At 38.8% G+C, this 14,546-nt stretch overlaps 1 protein-coding gene across 1 annotated transcript in view; it reads right to left on the bottom strand.

Moving 5' to 3' along the window:
* cubn (cubilin (intrinsic factor-cobalamin receptor)) overlaps positions 1–14,546 on the bottom strand; it is a 101,103-nt gene that overhangs the window by 62,532 nt on the left and 24,025 nt on the right. Inside the window, exons 19-29 of the mRNA XM_053412367.1 lie at positions 14,201–14,376; positions 11,235–11,400; positions 9,478–9,703; positions 7,037–7,167; positions 5,569–5,758; positions 5,217–5,377; positions 4,098–4,279; positions 3,513–3,669; positions 2,862–3,049; positions 1,934–2,093; positions 257–438 (exon numbers count right to left, since the gene is read on the bottom strand). Coding sequence (XP_053268342.1) covers positions 257–438; positions 1,934–2,093; positions 2,862–3,049; positions 3,513–3,669; positions 4,098–4,279; positions 5,217–5,377; positions 5,569–5,758; positions 7,037–7,167; positions 9,478–9,703; positions 11,235–11,400; positions 14,201–14,376 — 1,919 coding nt within the window. The remainder of the gene's footprint in view (positions 1–256; positions 439–1,933; positions 2,094–2,861; positions 3,050–3,512; positions 3,670–4,097; positions 4,280–5,216; positions 5,378–5,568; positions 5,759–7,036; positions 7,168–9,477; positions 9,704–11,234; positions 11,401–14,200; positions 14,377–14,546) is intronic.

Below are 14,546 nucleotides of genomic sequence, written 5' to 3'. Positions count from 1 at the left end.
ATGACATGAATTCAACATAGAAAAATTGAACAGTTTAACCGTTTTTATAAACTATTTAGGGTACACTAGAACAAGAGCTAAAACTGAGTGAGAAAGGTCCACATTCTATATTTATTTGTATTCATATATACTTTTGCTTGTGTAATATTTTTAACATTGCTAAAAGAGAGCCTGTGACCCAAGTATTTCATTGCCAGCGACTTCTAAATGTAATAGGTGTGCACATGACAATAAACTATTGTATCTTGAATCTTACTTCCAGCACATCGTAGCTGCAGTCTTGGTGGAACTCCACATCAAACTCATGGATGGTGAGGGTAATGCTGCTGCCAGGTGATGTGGTGATATACCACATACATTCTCTGTTTTCTGGATATCGGTTGGGGTAGTCTGGGCTGTTAAAGGAACCACTGATACCAGAGAGCTCTCCACCACAACCTGCAGGTCGAAGGGCACAAAAGTGTAAAAGTGTCCATATTTTTAATACAGTGATGATTCAGGCTCAACAACTACTGTTATACAGGAACAAGCAACAGAAGTCATACAGCTGCTTGACCTTAAATTCTAACAATTGCATGAGTGAAGATTCCATCAAACTAAAAGTGTCAGGGAAGTGGTGAAGCAGATGGACCCAGGTTGCAGAGTTTTAAACAAAAGGTGTCCTTTTAATACGTAAAAGTATTTAACCACCAAAAGCACACAGGAGAAAATACTTGAGGCTTACACAAAGATGCAGAGGACGGGAGCTCAGGAGCCAAGGCAAAACAAAAAGCACGGGAGACGAAGCACAGGAGATCACAACAAACATTTCGACGACAAACCAACCAGGACAAAGGGGAGCACAGAGACTTATATTCAGACACAGGGAAGGCAGGGGCAATTAGACACAGGTTCAACACCAGAGGACTGGCGCAGACAATCACCGACAGGAAGTGAAGACAGAAAACACAGAGTGTGAAAACATGAAACAACTCAAACATACACAACAGAGATTTAATAAATAAACAGAAAACACTTCAAACAGAGGGAGAGCCTAAACAATAGAAAATACCAAACCGTGACAAAAAGAGCATTGTTGCCATTGGATAGAAGCTCTGCGTCAGCAAAGAGACATTTTCCTTGGGCCACTGACATAACTTTCTTTACATTGCTTTTTCCTTGCATGTGTCTATTTGATATTTGGGTGACTAACCAGGCGCCCAAGTGGGAAGAGAGCTGCAGAGGAGGGTGTAGTGCATTCTATCTCTTCTAGTACATACAATGACAAAGATAAGTTCAAAAGGCAGTGTAATAATTTTTCACTTTATTCGATGAAGACCCACCATGTAAACCTCTCTGAAATACTACAAACCATTTTTATTCAGTTATCTGTATCAGTATCATTCAGGTGCTCGTCAACCAGTTGGTACGTGGTCACAAAGATAACTAATTTATCTAAATTCTGACTATAATACTCAAGAAATAAAATAAACAATGACTGATTTTTACAAGCCAGTGCCATCAATTGCTGAAAATAGCCTTTAAACAAAGTCTTTAGTCTGGTAATTCTTATTACAACCATCTAGTCACAACAGGTGTCTGTTCCATACTCAGTGTCTAATTGAGGTAAAGCTCTCTCGGCCAGGATATTGTCACTGGAGTAAGCTAGATCCGCTAATTCAAATTTTGTAGGACCAGTACCAGACTGTTACAAAGTCAGAGGAAAAACCAATTTACTCTCCTGTTTTCCAAACTGTTAACGCCTCGTGATAGGAATGGAAAATATGCAGAGCGGATGAAACTAGGAAATGTGATTGGCCACATAGTGTCGATGAGATGCTCCTCTCTGAGGTTTGTTACTTGCAGTGTATCATATTTAATCCATTTGTTGTATATTTTGAATCGTATAGATCTCTGCTCGTAGTGTCTTATTGATGTGGTCTGGCTCACTTACCATTCTGGTACCACATCATCTGGAAGCCAGACATGGACACAGAGGAGTCTGTTCTGAACACCATTGTGATGGCTGAGCTTGAGGTGCTGTTGGCGGTGGGAGGGCGGTATCCACAGAATGTACCAATAAGAGGAGCATTCTCGTCAGATCCATCATAGAGCTAGGGCAGTAAATATTTGGAGGAGGTATGAATGGAGAATATCACACAAAACCGCACATATTTCTATGACCATATAAAATTGTGGACTTTAAAAAGTGAAGATTTTAAGTCTAGAAAGGAAAGATTGATTTAGATGGACTGAAAGTACAACTAACTCAATACACAGAGATAACCAGCACAGAACACAATAATATGGTTGTGCATTTGGAAACATATCTGATTAAATGTGTGTGAGATATCATTCAAATAGAATAGACCATAGACACATATATAGAAGCTACTTTGACCGATTTGGCAGCTTCGGTTGTTTCAGCTCATTGCTACATCAACATCACCACCACATTGTTCTATGCAAGACGGGTAGGTGCGTTTTCTCTCTTTTTTTAAATTAAAAAAAAAATCGTTGTCTCCCGACATTTTTAGGTTAGGCTCAAAGTTAGACTAAAATTACTTAAGATATAAATGTGTATCATATTTCATTGTAATAATGAATTTTAAAAACTAATGAATAAAATAAATTTAATTAAATGTTCCATTTTGGCCTTTCTTGCTTGTGTTTCGACTTTATTGTTTCTGCCTTTTTGAGACTGTAGCTATGGGGTTGTCTAATAGTAGGAAAAAAATGATTCTCCAGAGCAGGGGAAACTTCCAAAGATTGTTGGAAACGGGATAAAATAAACGGGTAGGGTGTAGATATGTGTGTATATATATATATATATATATATAGGTGTGGATAGTATGGTATGGTAATGGCATGCATCTGTGTACCTTGATGTAGTCAAAGTTACAAAAGTCAGAGGCCTCCAATTGAAAGGAAGTAAAGGTGTAGTTGATGGTGTTTCCAATGCTGGCCTGGATGGTCCAGCTGCACTGAGAGTTGGGTGGGTAGTTGTTGGGAAAGTTTAGTGACTCCACCACTCCTGCATGTTGGCCTGAAATTAGCATGCCAAAGCATTCTGTAAAAAAAAAAAACACAATCATACAATAGTAGGACACAATGTAATCCAATGCATTTCATTTGAACCTGTTTTTTGTTGTTTTCTGACACATGTATGATCTTGGATTTATTTATATAGCTGTCTCAGGTATATTCAAAGTTGCACCAACCTTGATCAACATGGACAAAGTCATTTCACATCTGTATTGCAAACTAGTTTTAAAGTGTATCATTAAAGCAGAAAATCCTTTCAAAAGCCAATAATGTTTCCTGCATGTCATCAAGTTACAGCACTTTTCCTTGAGTGCAAACTTTGGTTACTCTACCTTCCTCTACATAGCTAAATGGTACAAAAACATTCTTAATCAACGTAGTTCAGCAACACAAAACCTTATAAAGCAAAACTTCCAAAGTTTAACAGTATTGCATGTTTAGACATTTAGCGGTATTCTGCCAGCCTGTGTGCGAGTGTGTTTTCATACTAGAGGTGTAGGATGCGAGGAAGCCTCCACTGTTGATGCTGCTGTCAGTGCGTAGTTTGATGAAAAGCTGATTTGTCGAAGAGTTGATGATGCTGGGCAGCTGATTGCCACACAACTTAGCAAGCTCTAGAGCATTGCTGTTGTTACCATCATATACCTGAACATACACAGACATACATTGTCATTCAAATTGGAGACAATGTAAATGAAACGACTCTAATGATATTGCATGAGAAAACAGAAATGAAAAACAAGAAAAATCACAAAATACCACCTCTTGTTAATTTGAGATCTGTCAATGTGAGCTCTACTTTACCAATCTAGGCTCATGGCCTACAGCACATGTGTATTTGTGATGTGTCTGAATTTATTTTTAATTGTTAATTAACCAGATGCATTACCATCTTGATAACCACACCTCGTTTTAAGACTAACTCACAAATGAGTACTCGGATAAAAAACTTCACTTCTCCTCTAGCATTTCAGCAGGTATCCTTACATACTCTTGAGTATTCAAACTGATAAAGGTAAGGGCTAAGCCTGAAACTATAATGCAACACACACATTTTGAGGTAAGGCACTCACAGCAAGGTAATCGAAAGAGCAGCTGGAGCTGGACTCCAGGTGGAAATCAGAGAAAGATATAAGAAGCTGGCTGCCTTGGCTGGTCCTGATGTTCCAGTAGCACTCAGCATTAGGGTGATAGGCCAGGGGGTAGTTAGGGGAGGAAAATGCCCCAGATGTAGTTGCCAATGTCCCTCCACAGCCTTGGAAAAAAGGGATGTCAAATTGGAAGGTAGGTGAGTGGGTGAGTGTGTGTTAGTGTGTGTGTTAGTGTGTGTGTGTGTGTGTGTGTGTGTGTGTGTGTGTGTGTGTGTGTGTGTGTGTGTGTGTGTGCATGTGTACGTGTGTGTGTGTCTGTGTCTGTGTGTGCGTGTGTAATTGTATATTTACAGTTCCCTTTACCGGGTTAATGTTAGCTCCTGTTTCTCATTCAGAGAACGGAGGCATAATAGTTGTCATATATAAAAGTAACAAAAAGCTATGGTGTGTTGCGTTTCAAAGGATGACACTCTTCTTGTGTTGTGCTACAAGAGATGCTTGTATCATTATCAACCAGGGTGGAAGAATAAATGGACATGTTATAGCTAAATGTAAATAAGTGTAAAATAAGTAGTATGTTTTACTTAAGTAAACAGAGAGTGGACATTGTGCTAAAGATACAAAGAAAAAAACAACTTCAACATAATATAAGCTGAACATCACCCCATTTTTTTAGATAGGTTTTAATTCGGAATTTGACAGTCAGCAGTTTAAAAAAACATAATAAAATACTACATATGTCGATTATTTCCTTCTTTTGTCTGTGATATCTATTCTCCAACAATGGGCATGTTTCTTATAAATTTTATTGATAATCTAAAGTGAAAATGTGTACTCCATGTCTTTCAGAGACTTTTTTTCTTTTAACCTAGCAAATTGATCTTGCTATCTTCTGTTATGGGATGTCCTTATTGGAGGTGGGATTATGTGCCTTTTGAAAACATTGGAGGTCATACCTCCCAATACTTTTCATTTAACTTCAGCTTAATTTTACATTATTTTGGGCAAATTATGCATTTGTATTAAACTGCAACACTTTACATCCTCAGCCTAAACTGTCCAAAGAGTAAAGTCTAACATCAGAACAGTGTTACCACTCACCAGTCTGTGAGCCATCCCAGTGGGCAATGAATCCACCACGTGTGACAGTGGAATCCGAATGGAATCTAATCCAAAGGCGGTTGCTATGGGATACCAGCACTGGAGGACTCTGACTGGCACAGAACTTACCAACTAAGGGAGATGTCTCATAACCACCATCCCTGCAAAGGACAGTTTTAAATATCAGTCATAATATTGAATAAAGAATAACAGATGTAAATCCCTTGTACAGGCTGCTTATATATCACTCTGCTTTGCAAACTTCAGACTTCAGGATACAATTTTGCCACGTGAAAATAGGCCCTTTTTCTCTATTTACAAACAAGCTCTCCTACCTAAATTCTTTCCTTACCTGATCTCAACAAAGTCATAGCTGCAAGAAGGAGGTGAACCCTCCAGCTCAAAGTTGGTGAAGTTCATCAAAATCTGCATGTTGACCTGCACAGTGATCTTGAAGATGCAGTCTCTATTGTTGGGGTAGTAGTTAGGGTAATTGGGTGAACTGAAGGACCCCGTAGTTGTGGTGAAGGTGTCACTACAATCTGATGTGAGAGAAATAAAAAATGGTTAATTCAAATCATTAAGTGCATTTTCATTTTGTCCAGATAAAAGTATAAATCTACTTCATAGCAAATTTCTTTTGGAAAGATTTAAAAAACTGTTTCATCCAATTTTGTATCGTGGAAAACCTCTTAAACTTCACCCAGAAACATAGACCAGGTTACTTACCTCTTTGCTACTCTTCAATAGTTGCAGTCTTGGTTTAGATGTTAGTTATTTTAGTGATTTTGTGATAATGGAGGCACAGTTATTTCTACAGTACAGCGAATGTTTGAAAAAATTACTTAAATCAAGTTTCCTTTTTAAGTCTTGGGTGAAAGTTTTTTTTAATGGAAACCTCATCACAAACAGAGCTTAACTGATATCTTCATATAGCAATTTGGCATCACTGATTATTTAAAGCTCTCATGAATGTGCACATGCTTATGCATAGGTGGAATTTGTCTTCAGGTAGAAATCAGAGATTTTGTTTAATGCCTTTATCAAGTGTTCAAACTGGTGACACACTGGATTAAGCCTGATTTTAAATCTGAATTGTTGGCTCCAGGCAATTTGAAATGTTCCACATCAACAATATTTCTTGATCCACCCTTATGTTTAATGGGTTCTCTCCTGACAAATGCCAAATTCTTTCACCAAGTTGTGTGGCAATCTGAAAAGTATAGTTTTTTCTATAATCCTGCTAACAAACAGGTATTAGTAAATGTTGTCACAAAAAATAAAGATTTACAATGCATTTCAGCATAACAGTGAGTCAACTTGTTTCTCAACCTGTAATTTAATAATTTCACAATTTACCATAAATTGTGGGAAAAGGGTCAGAAATATAACTATAAATTAATTATTATATTCACAGTTTGGGAGATTTGTTTATTATTTTGTTTACCTCTCCTTAAATTGACCACTGCAGCCAATGTATATCACAATCCAAAACTCTTACTTTGAAGACAAGCTTGCTGTTTCCGTCTCTTGATTTTCTTGTTAAATTTTCATTGTCCAAGTTAGATAAACCAACAAGCTGACTCTGAGTTGTAAAGAATTGCATTTTAAATCTTCATTCAATGCAACAACAGCGCAGGCAAACGTGTTTAGACATCACTATCAAAAAATAAGATCACTCCCATCAACATTCATTTTCAATATGTGCACAAAATACAATGAACGTAGGTCATACCCCCCTCAAAGGCATTTTTCAATTAAAATGTGAAAAACTGCTGATAAATTATACTTAATGCACAGGCTTTTCCAGTATTTGGTACCTGTGGTAGCATTGATAGAGACATAGCTGGCAGAAAATCCCTCTGTGCCTAGACTTGAATCAGTCACAAACAGCAGGGTCAGCAGGCTGTCAGTACTGGTGATGGAACGAGGCACTGAACGTCCGCAGTACCTGCATGAACAAAGCACCCCAAGTGTTAATTTTGACCGATAACAACAAATGGAGATTCAGTAAATAATCTGTGAGACATCTGAATGCAAATAAATCATAATTCAAATACATTGAATAAAATGAATAACATATAACATAATTGGGTGGCAGTGACTGAGTGGAGAGAGCGGTCATCCTCTAACCAGAGGGTTAGCATTTCCACCTAGGCTTCCCCAAACTCTGAGACCATGACGATACCAAATTATCTCATCAGATGAAACATAAATTCAGGTCCGAGCATTACTTCAAGCACCATGTCTGGCGAACACAATGCTCCTCCCTTTTATATTCTTAGTGGTGAAAAACAAAGCAATACAATAGTGACTTGACAAATACAACAATGACTGAGACAGAGATTAAATACATAAGGACAGACAAAACACAAACAAAATATAACAATTAAACATAAGGATGGATAAATAACTAAGTAAATGTAAGATAAATAATAATTAAAGTCATGGCAATTTTTTTAATTAATTAACTAATAATAATTATAATAATAATAATAACAGTAACTATAGATGTATTAAGGAAGGATTAATACAAATAATAAATAAATAAAAGTAAAATAATACATAAGTGAATAAGTAGTTTTTAAATATATAGTTTGCAATTGACATAGTTAGAAGTATTGTTAATACAGTGTGGAGGGTCCTGGCTGAGCTTCATGGCTGTCTATTCTATTCTATGGTTGAAGTATTGGGTTGGTGGTGGGATCACTGGTGCCACTGGCAGTAGGCAGATGTGAGGATGAGGATGTGCCATTGTATAAGTTGGCTATAGTCTTATTGATAAATTTGGTCCAGTAACTATGAAATTTATCTATTTGGTTGTTTTTAATGCTATTTGTCTTTCTGTTGAGATGTATTCTGATAGTACTTGATGCCAAGCAAGAACTCTAGGTAGAATTTTGTATTAAATAAATTGCAGTTTGGGGTTATTTGACACTGAGAAGATGCTATTGCAGATTTGCATCCCGGAGTTGGAGTTTAAGGTACTTGCTAAGTCTCTTTTCCAGTCTTGTACCGGTCATGGCAGGTTTTAATGGCGACTGTGGCTGATGGGTAGAGTGAACCAGATTGTCGGCGGTTCAATCCTCAGTCTTTACCAACTGAATGCCGAAGTGTCTTTGGGCAAGATGCTGAACCCCTAAATGGCCCCTCATACATGTTGAATGCACTAATTGTAAGTCACTTTGGATAAAAGCGTCCGCAAAATGACACATAATGTAATTATCTTTTTTTCATTTAGAGTACTTTTTCTATAATAGTGGCTAAATGTATAAATAAGTGTTCCAGATGTGTAATTCTCGTTCTATATTTGTAATTCCTCTTTACTCATGACTTAGCTAATGCCATTCGTACTATGAAGCATGGTGAAGGCAGCACCATTCTTTGTGGGGGAAGCAGGGATGTAGGTAAGATTTGTGCAACAAAACACTTAGAGGTCCTTAGAGAAATCTCCAGAGAGTGTGCACAGGACAGGGACAAGAATTTGCTTTCCAAAGCATACATCTAATACGCTCAGACTCCCATAAACCATCTGTTGAGAGAACCGAAGATGCCAGTTCATAGATCAGTGGCATGTAGTCAAGGCAAGCAAATCAAGAAGTGCTTGACCTGTTAAAGCTAAAAATAGTCATCAATTAGATAATACCGAAGCAGAGCTAATACCTCTCCTTGCATCTGATCTCAGAACAACATTCCGTCCCATAATTGATCTAATATTGCCTGTTTGCCTTAATTTTGTTATGTACTCTTCACTTACATGTTGGCAATAGGCTATGATCTCTGAAAGCTATTTTTACTACCAGCTGATGCATAGTTTCTGTCAGTTTTGTGGATATGACTGTCCCTCTTGAAAAATCGAACACTTCTGCAGCGGAGAAGAGAGTAGCTTGCTTTGGACTTCTAGTATATTTTTGAACTAGCAACACAATGTATGGGCAGTTTAGGCTGTTTGTAGATACAATAATGCTACAACCCGTCTAGGTGAAGGCCAATTTCCTAAAAGTCACAGCACACCACTGTCATAGATTATCTCCGTCCAATATGATTAACCTTGAGAGTATATGATAGAAAGCAAAAAAGTGTTTAAAAACTGCCAAAATTCAGGTGTAAAGCAAGGGTCTGATGGTTGAAGCAATTTCTAAAAACCTATTTTATTATTTAGGGATTGTTTGGTATCGAGTTTAGGGCAAATAATGAAATTTATCAATGTAAAATCACACACACACACATGTTTTTAGTATATTTACACCATATATTGTACCTGCCAATCTTGGTTCCACTCTGCACAGTGCCATTGTCATAGACCTCCAGGTAATCAAAGTTACAGTTACTGTGGTACTCCAAGTTGAAGGACTCAAACGACAGCCGAACCAGGTTGCCTGGAGAAACACTGATGTACCAGGTACAGTTGGCACCATGGGGGTAGTTGGTGGGGTGGCCAGGGCTTGTTATGGTGCCTGAGGGACTGGTCAGGGTATCACCACAGCCTAGAAATGAAAGCAGGACGAATGATAAACACTAAAGTTTGATACAAATTAAAAGCTTGTTGCTTTAGAAGACAGGTAATTAAATTAAATGCTGAAATTTGTTCTGGTTCCTATGTCATGTTAAAAGCCAGAGTTTCAGTTTCAAAGGCCCAACAGTCCCCTTGAATTTCAAAACAAGCAAGATAGCTATGGCCACATTGGTTTTCTCAGCAACACATTGGTGGCAATTAGAGGTTTCTAATCCTAGTTGTTACTATACAGAAGCTAGAAAACTCCTATACCACTATCTAATTTTAGGACTGTACGGACTAGGATGTTTTTTAGGTGTGCTACCAACATTCTGGATGAGTTTACAGAAACTGTGACTTCATATATTCTATCAGGACTTGGAGTTACAACATTGATAAATGCTGGTTCCCAAGCCAACTCAGACTGTTAAGGTTGGAGAAGAAAAATGCATTTAGGAGTGGGGACAGGTGAAGTTTTAAAGAGTCAAAGTACAAAATTGGCAGGGTGGTAAGTAATGAAGCCTGCAGAACAGGACCGTGAGAAACTCCTACAACAGTTCAAACCCACAAACTGACAGCACCCCACTCCATTTATGACCAGCACCCGGCCAACAGACTGAATGATGACTACTGTCAATTTTTGCTGCGTTACATTAAATTCTGGAGCTAGGCACTCGGAAGGCCATCACACCTGAATAACCTGAGTTTATAGTGTTCCAGTTGCACAGGACTTACGTTTATGTTAGCCAGCCACCTATTGTTAGCAAAATCAGTTCATAATAACACAGCCTTCACTCCTGTTGAAAAACGGTACAGCCATGTTGGATTTTGAAGTTGGGCTTGGTGAGGTTCCTTCGACTTGAGTGAGCGTTCCAGTTGCAACTTGCAACTCAAAATTGGAATGGAATGGAATGCCGAAAAAATTTAAAGATAAACAGAAGAAAACATATATATCCCCTGATAAATGGATGTCATTAACATAGAACTGTGTTTTGAACAAAGCAGTGTCCACAAATAAAACAGATGCTGACCTTTAAAATGTAAAAGTTTGTCTTCTTATTGCATAACATTGGTCGCAGAGGATGGTTAGCAACTACAGAGACCTACCAGGCCTGTTTAATTTGGACCAGAGTCATGGAGCTTCGCAAAGACAAGCAAGCAGTTGTTGTGGTCTTGGCACTGTCTGGGTAAGCAAGTGTCTTCTTATCGAGTATCAAAATTGCCCTTGATGGTTTTGATAGAGAAGCACTATTTTTAGAAGCACTGTATGAATGTGGCTTAATGTGATTAAGACTAGAAAAGTATGATATCCATCAATTTGATTTCCTTCTCCTTCTTCATTTTTGCTTCTCCCTGAGATGCTAAGATGTCATTTTAAAAGCCAAACAGTAGAAGATTCATGCCAGTTTAGTACTTACTTTGGTATTTCCAAATAATGATAATCTATGCTGATATACAAATATTTTTTTCTAACCTAGGGCAGTCAGTCTGAATTTGTTGAAAATTTTTGATATTACTCTCACCCTGCAAGCCAGAGCTATATGCTGCTTCAAAGCCATGGTTGCTGACGGACGAATCAGTCTTGAATTTGATATACATAGATTTCTGAGATGACTGGAGCCTGGGGGGAATCTCAACACCACAAAATGTCCCCAGCAGAGGGGAGCTAGATGTGGAACCATCTCTCACCTGGAAAAAAGAATAACAAAGCATCATTACAACTGATCTTCTTTACAGTTTTATGTCCATCCATCAATCTAGAAAATATGTGTAGAACTGTAACGTGCCCTGTTCTGTTTTCTGAAGCAGACAGCCAGCCCCAGTGGGCCAAATGCTAGGATTCAAGCTGTATGTGTTGTGGAGATCTCCCTTGCTTAAGTCGTGTGTGCTGGTGTTAGTAGCGTGACCATTTAGTTTGTTTTAGGTTTTAGTTTTGAGTTCAATAGTTATTGCTGCCAGTCAGTGTTGCTTTCCCTTTTAAGAAGTTGTTTTCAGTTCATTATTAATAAATTACTATTTTTGTTTATTCATTACTTTGCCCTGGGTTATTTATATTGTTACTTGGATGCACCAATGTATCGGCTGAACATCGTTAGCGGCCGATATTCGCCTCGTTTATTGATATCGGCGTATTGGTAATAAACTTGACTTTCACCGATATCATTGGTGTTCATATTTGGTGTAAAACCGCTGGGCACGTGCCGTGGCCGGGGGAGCTGTCGCCCCGTCGCCCTTCTCTTCACGGCGTTGGAGGGGACCGGGTACGGCGGTCGGCGGCGGCGACTCTGGACACGGGTCGGTCCCTTCTCGTGGATCACCTCAGCTAAGGCGCCCGCTGGGGGAACCCTCCGTTCGCGCGGGGGGGGCCCCTCCGGCGGTGCGCCTTGGCTGGCGCCTAGCAGCTGACTTAGAACCAGTCTATGCTTAGAACTGGTGTGGACCAGGGGAATCCGACTGTTTAAATAAAACAAAGCATTGCGAAGGCCAACGGTTGGTGTTGATGCGATGTGATTTCTGCCCAGTGCTCTGAATGTCAAAGTGAAGAAATTCAATGAAGCGCGAGTAAACGGTGGGAGTAACTATTGGCACTCAAAACAGGTAAATCTGAGGAGGACTGTTTTAGACAGGGTAAAAAGGGTTACAGACATTTCAAATAAACATAGTAAAATCAAAGATTGTTTCATAAATCTGATTCAATTTGTGCTCATTAAAAGATAAGAGTGATAAAGGGCTGAAACAATTTAATATAGTGCTTTTTAATGATTTAAATATTTTCCTGGCACAAAAGGGTGAATGAATAACAACGAAAACTAAATAAACAAACATCGGTATCGGCTATCGGCCAGATTGTTGCTTTAAATATCGGTATCGGCCAAGAATTACCATATCGGTGCATTCCTAATTGATACTACCCTCATCCCCTGAAGACACTGTTGTGCTATATCACAAAAACACCTATGAACAAACAAAGTGTCCTTCTGCCATGAGTGCTCAAGTAAAGTACTTGTAGCAAATGTACCTTCTTTCCATCACTGGTTAATATATAATGAGAAATGAAAAGGACATTGCAGTATTGCTGTTTGTGCATTGTGGTTGTGTACATTATGTTTTCTGCATGATTACAGCAACAATAGCTATGAGAGGCTCAATGAGATATAATTCATACTTTGTTTCACACACATCATCATAATCACAGACAAACACCAGTATAGAAACACTACTATATTCTCTTACATGCATCACCATACTTTCTCACACACTATATTCATTTAGAGGGGACATAGTATGAAAATTCCACTTTTTTAGTGCTTCTATACGTTCATTTGGGTATTTGGCATGTCTCCCAACCCAAAAAACAACTCACTCGGCTTGTTGTGGTTCCTCTAGGTCAGAAACGATACGCTTGAGTGCGTCGAATGGGATTACGACCGATAGGTATGTCATTGTCGATCCATGCCCATGTAGGGAGTCTCGCAACATGGCCAACTTGTGGTCAAATGGGCATACGATGGGTCCTTTAACATCATTATCTCACACATACGTACACCACTATATTCACAATCATACTCTCTTTTAGTTACCATCATACTGAAAATGATATATGTGAATGAGAATAGTAGTGTGTGTGAGAGAGAATGCCCTCTAACTCTATAAGGAAAGATGGGGGACCGGTAGCAGCACTACGCCTCCTTACGAATAATTAAAACTCTAAATACAACAATGTCAGAAATGGTGGATCCACAGAGACCTTCAGCACTTCACATTTGAAAGATCCCTCTTCAGGGACCTCTTTAGATGCGGCCGAGGACGAATATTATATACTGTATATAAGTTATTCAGACCTGGTTAATCAACTGTTAGTTATCAGAGAGGACCAGGGCTCTTCCTCTGGAGCTCACCTGACCACTGGGTCTCACTGGAAGCGGTTGTGCTACTTAACGGCCATGGATCGGTTTGCTTTACATTCTGCGATGACAGTGTCCAACTTGTACAGCCGTGGTTCAGCCACAGAAGCCTTGCTGCGCAGTGCCCTGAGTGCAGGCTTTGTATTCAAGACTGTAAGCCAGTCAGGGTTAGAAAATTTGCGATCTAAGTCCTTCCTGTTTGGTCACACTAACTTCCTTTCTCATCATATTCTCACACAGAGGGTATAGAAGGGGGGGAGGACTATAGTGGCAGGCATGTGAGAGTATGATGGTGCTTGTATGAGATTATAATAGTGAGTATGAGACATTAGGATGGTGTATGTATCAGTATATAGCAGTGTGTGTGAGGGAATATATTAAGTATTAATTATTTTTTTATAGGGCCTCTCATAGATAGATATCTTTTTTACTATTTTCATAACAATTACCATCATTTGAAAACACAACAACATAATCATAATCATAATAAAAGGGAAGGAGAACAACAGTGTGGATATTATTTGTTATTTGAAAGAAAAAATTGCATTTCCAACAGATAGTAAGATTTTTCAGCATGTATTTACCTCAACAAAGTCAAAACGACAAGTCCCTCCCTCAATGTCAAATGACAGGAAGTTGAGGGTGACCACATAGCCCTCTGCCTGGTTGATGACCCACTCACAGACCTTGTTGTGGGGATAGGCATTGGGGTGGTATGGAGAGCGTATCTGCCCAGTCCCAGACAAAGTACCACCACAAGCTGGGGAGAGGGAGGATTCATGGAATAGACAAAGCTTAAACTGTGTGGATTCAAATCAGTACCTGGGCCTTTGATATCTCCTTTATTGTGATTTACTTGTGCTCTTCCTGTTTCCAGTCAACTGTTCACTACAGAAATAAACAGTGAATGGTGAATATACTCCTGATTAA

Source organism: Pleuronectes platessa, chromosome 20 (assembly GCF_947347685.1).
Source record: "Pleuronectes platessa chromosome 20, fPlePla1.1, whole genome shotgun sequence".
Taxonomy (NCBI): Eukaryota; Metazoa; Chordata; class Actinopteri; order Pleuronectiformes; family Pleuronectidae; genus Pleuronectes; species Pleuronectes platessa.
This window is presented reverse-complemented; position numbering and strand designations above follow the sequence as displayed.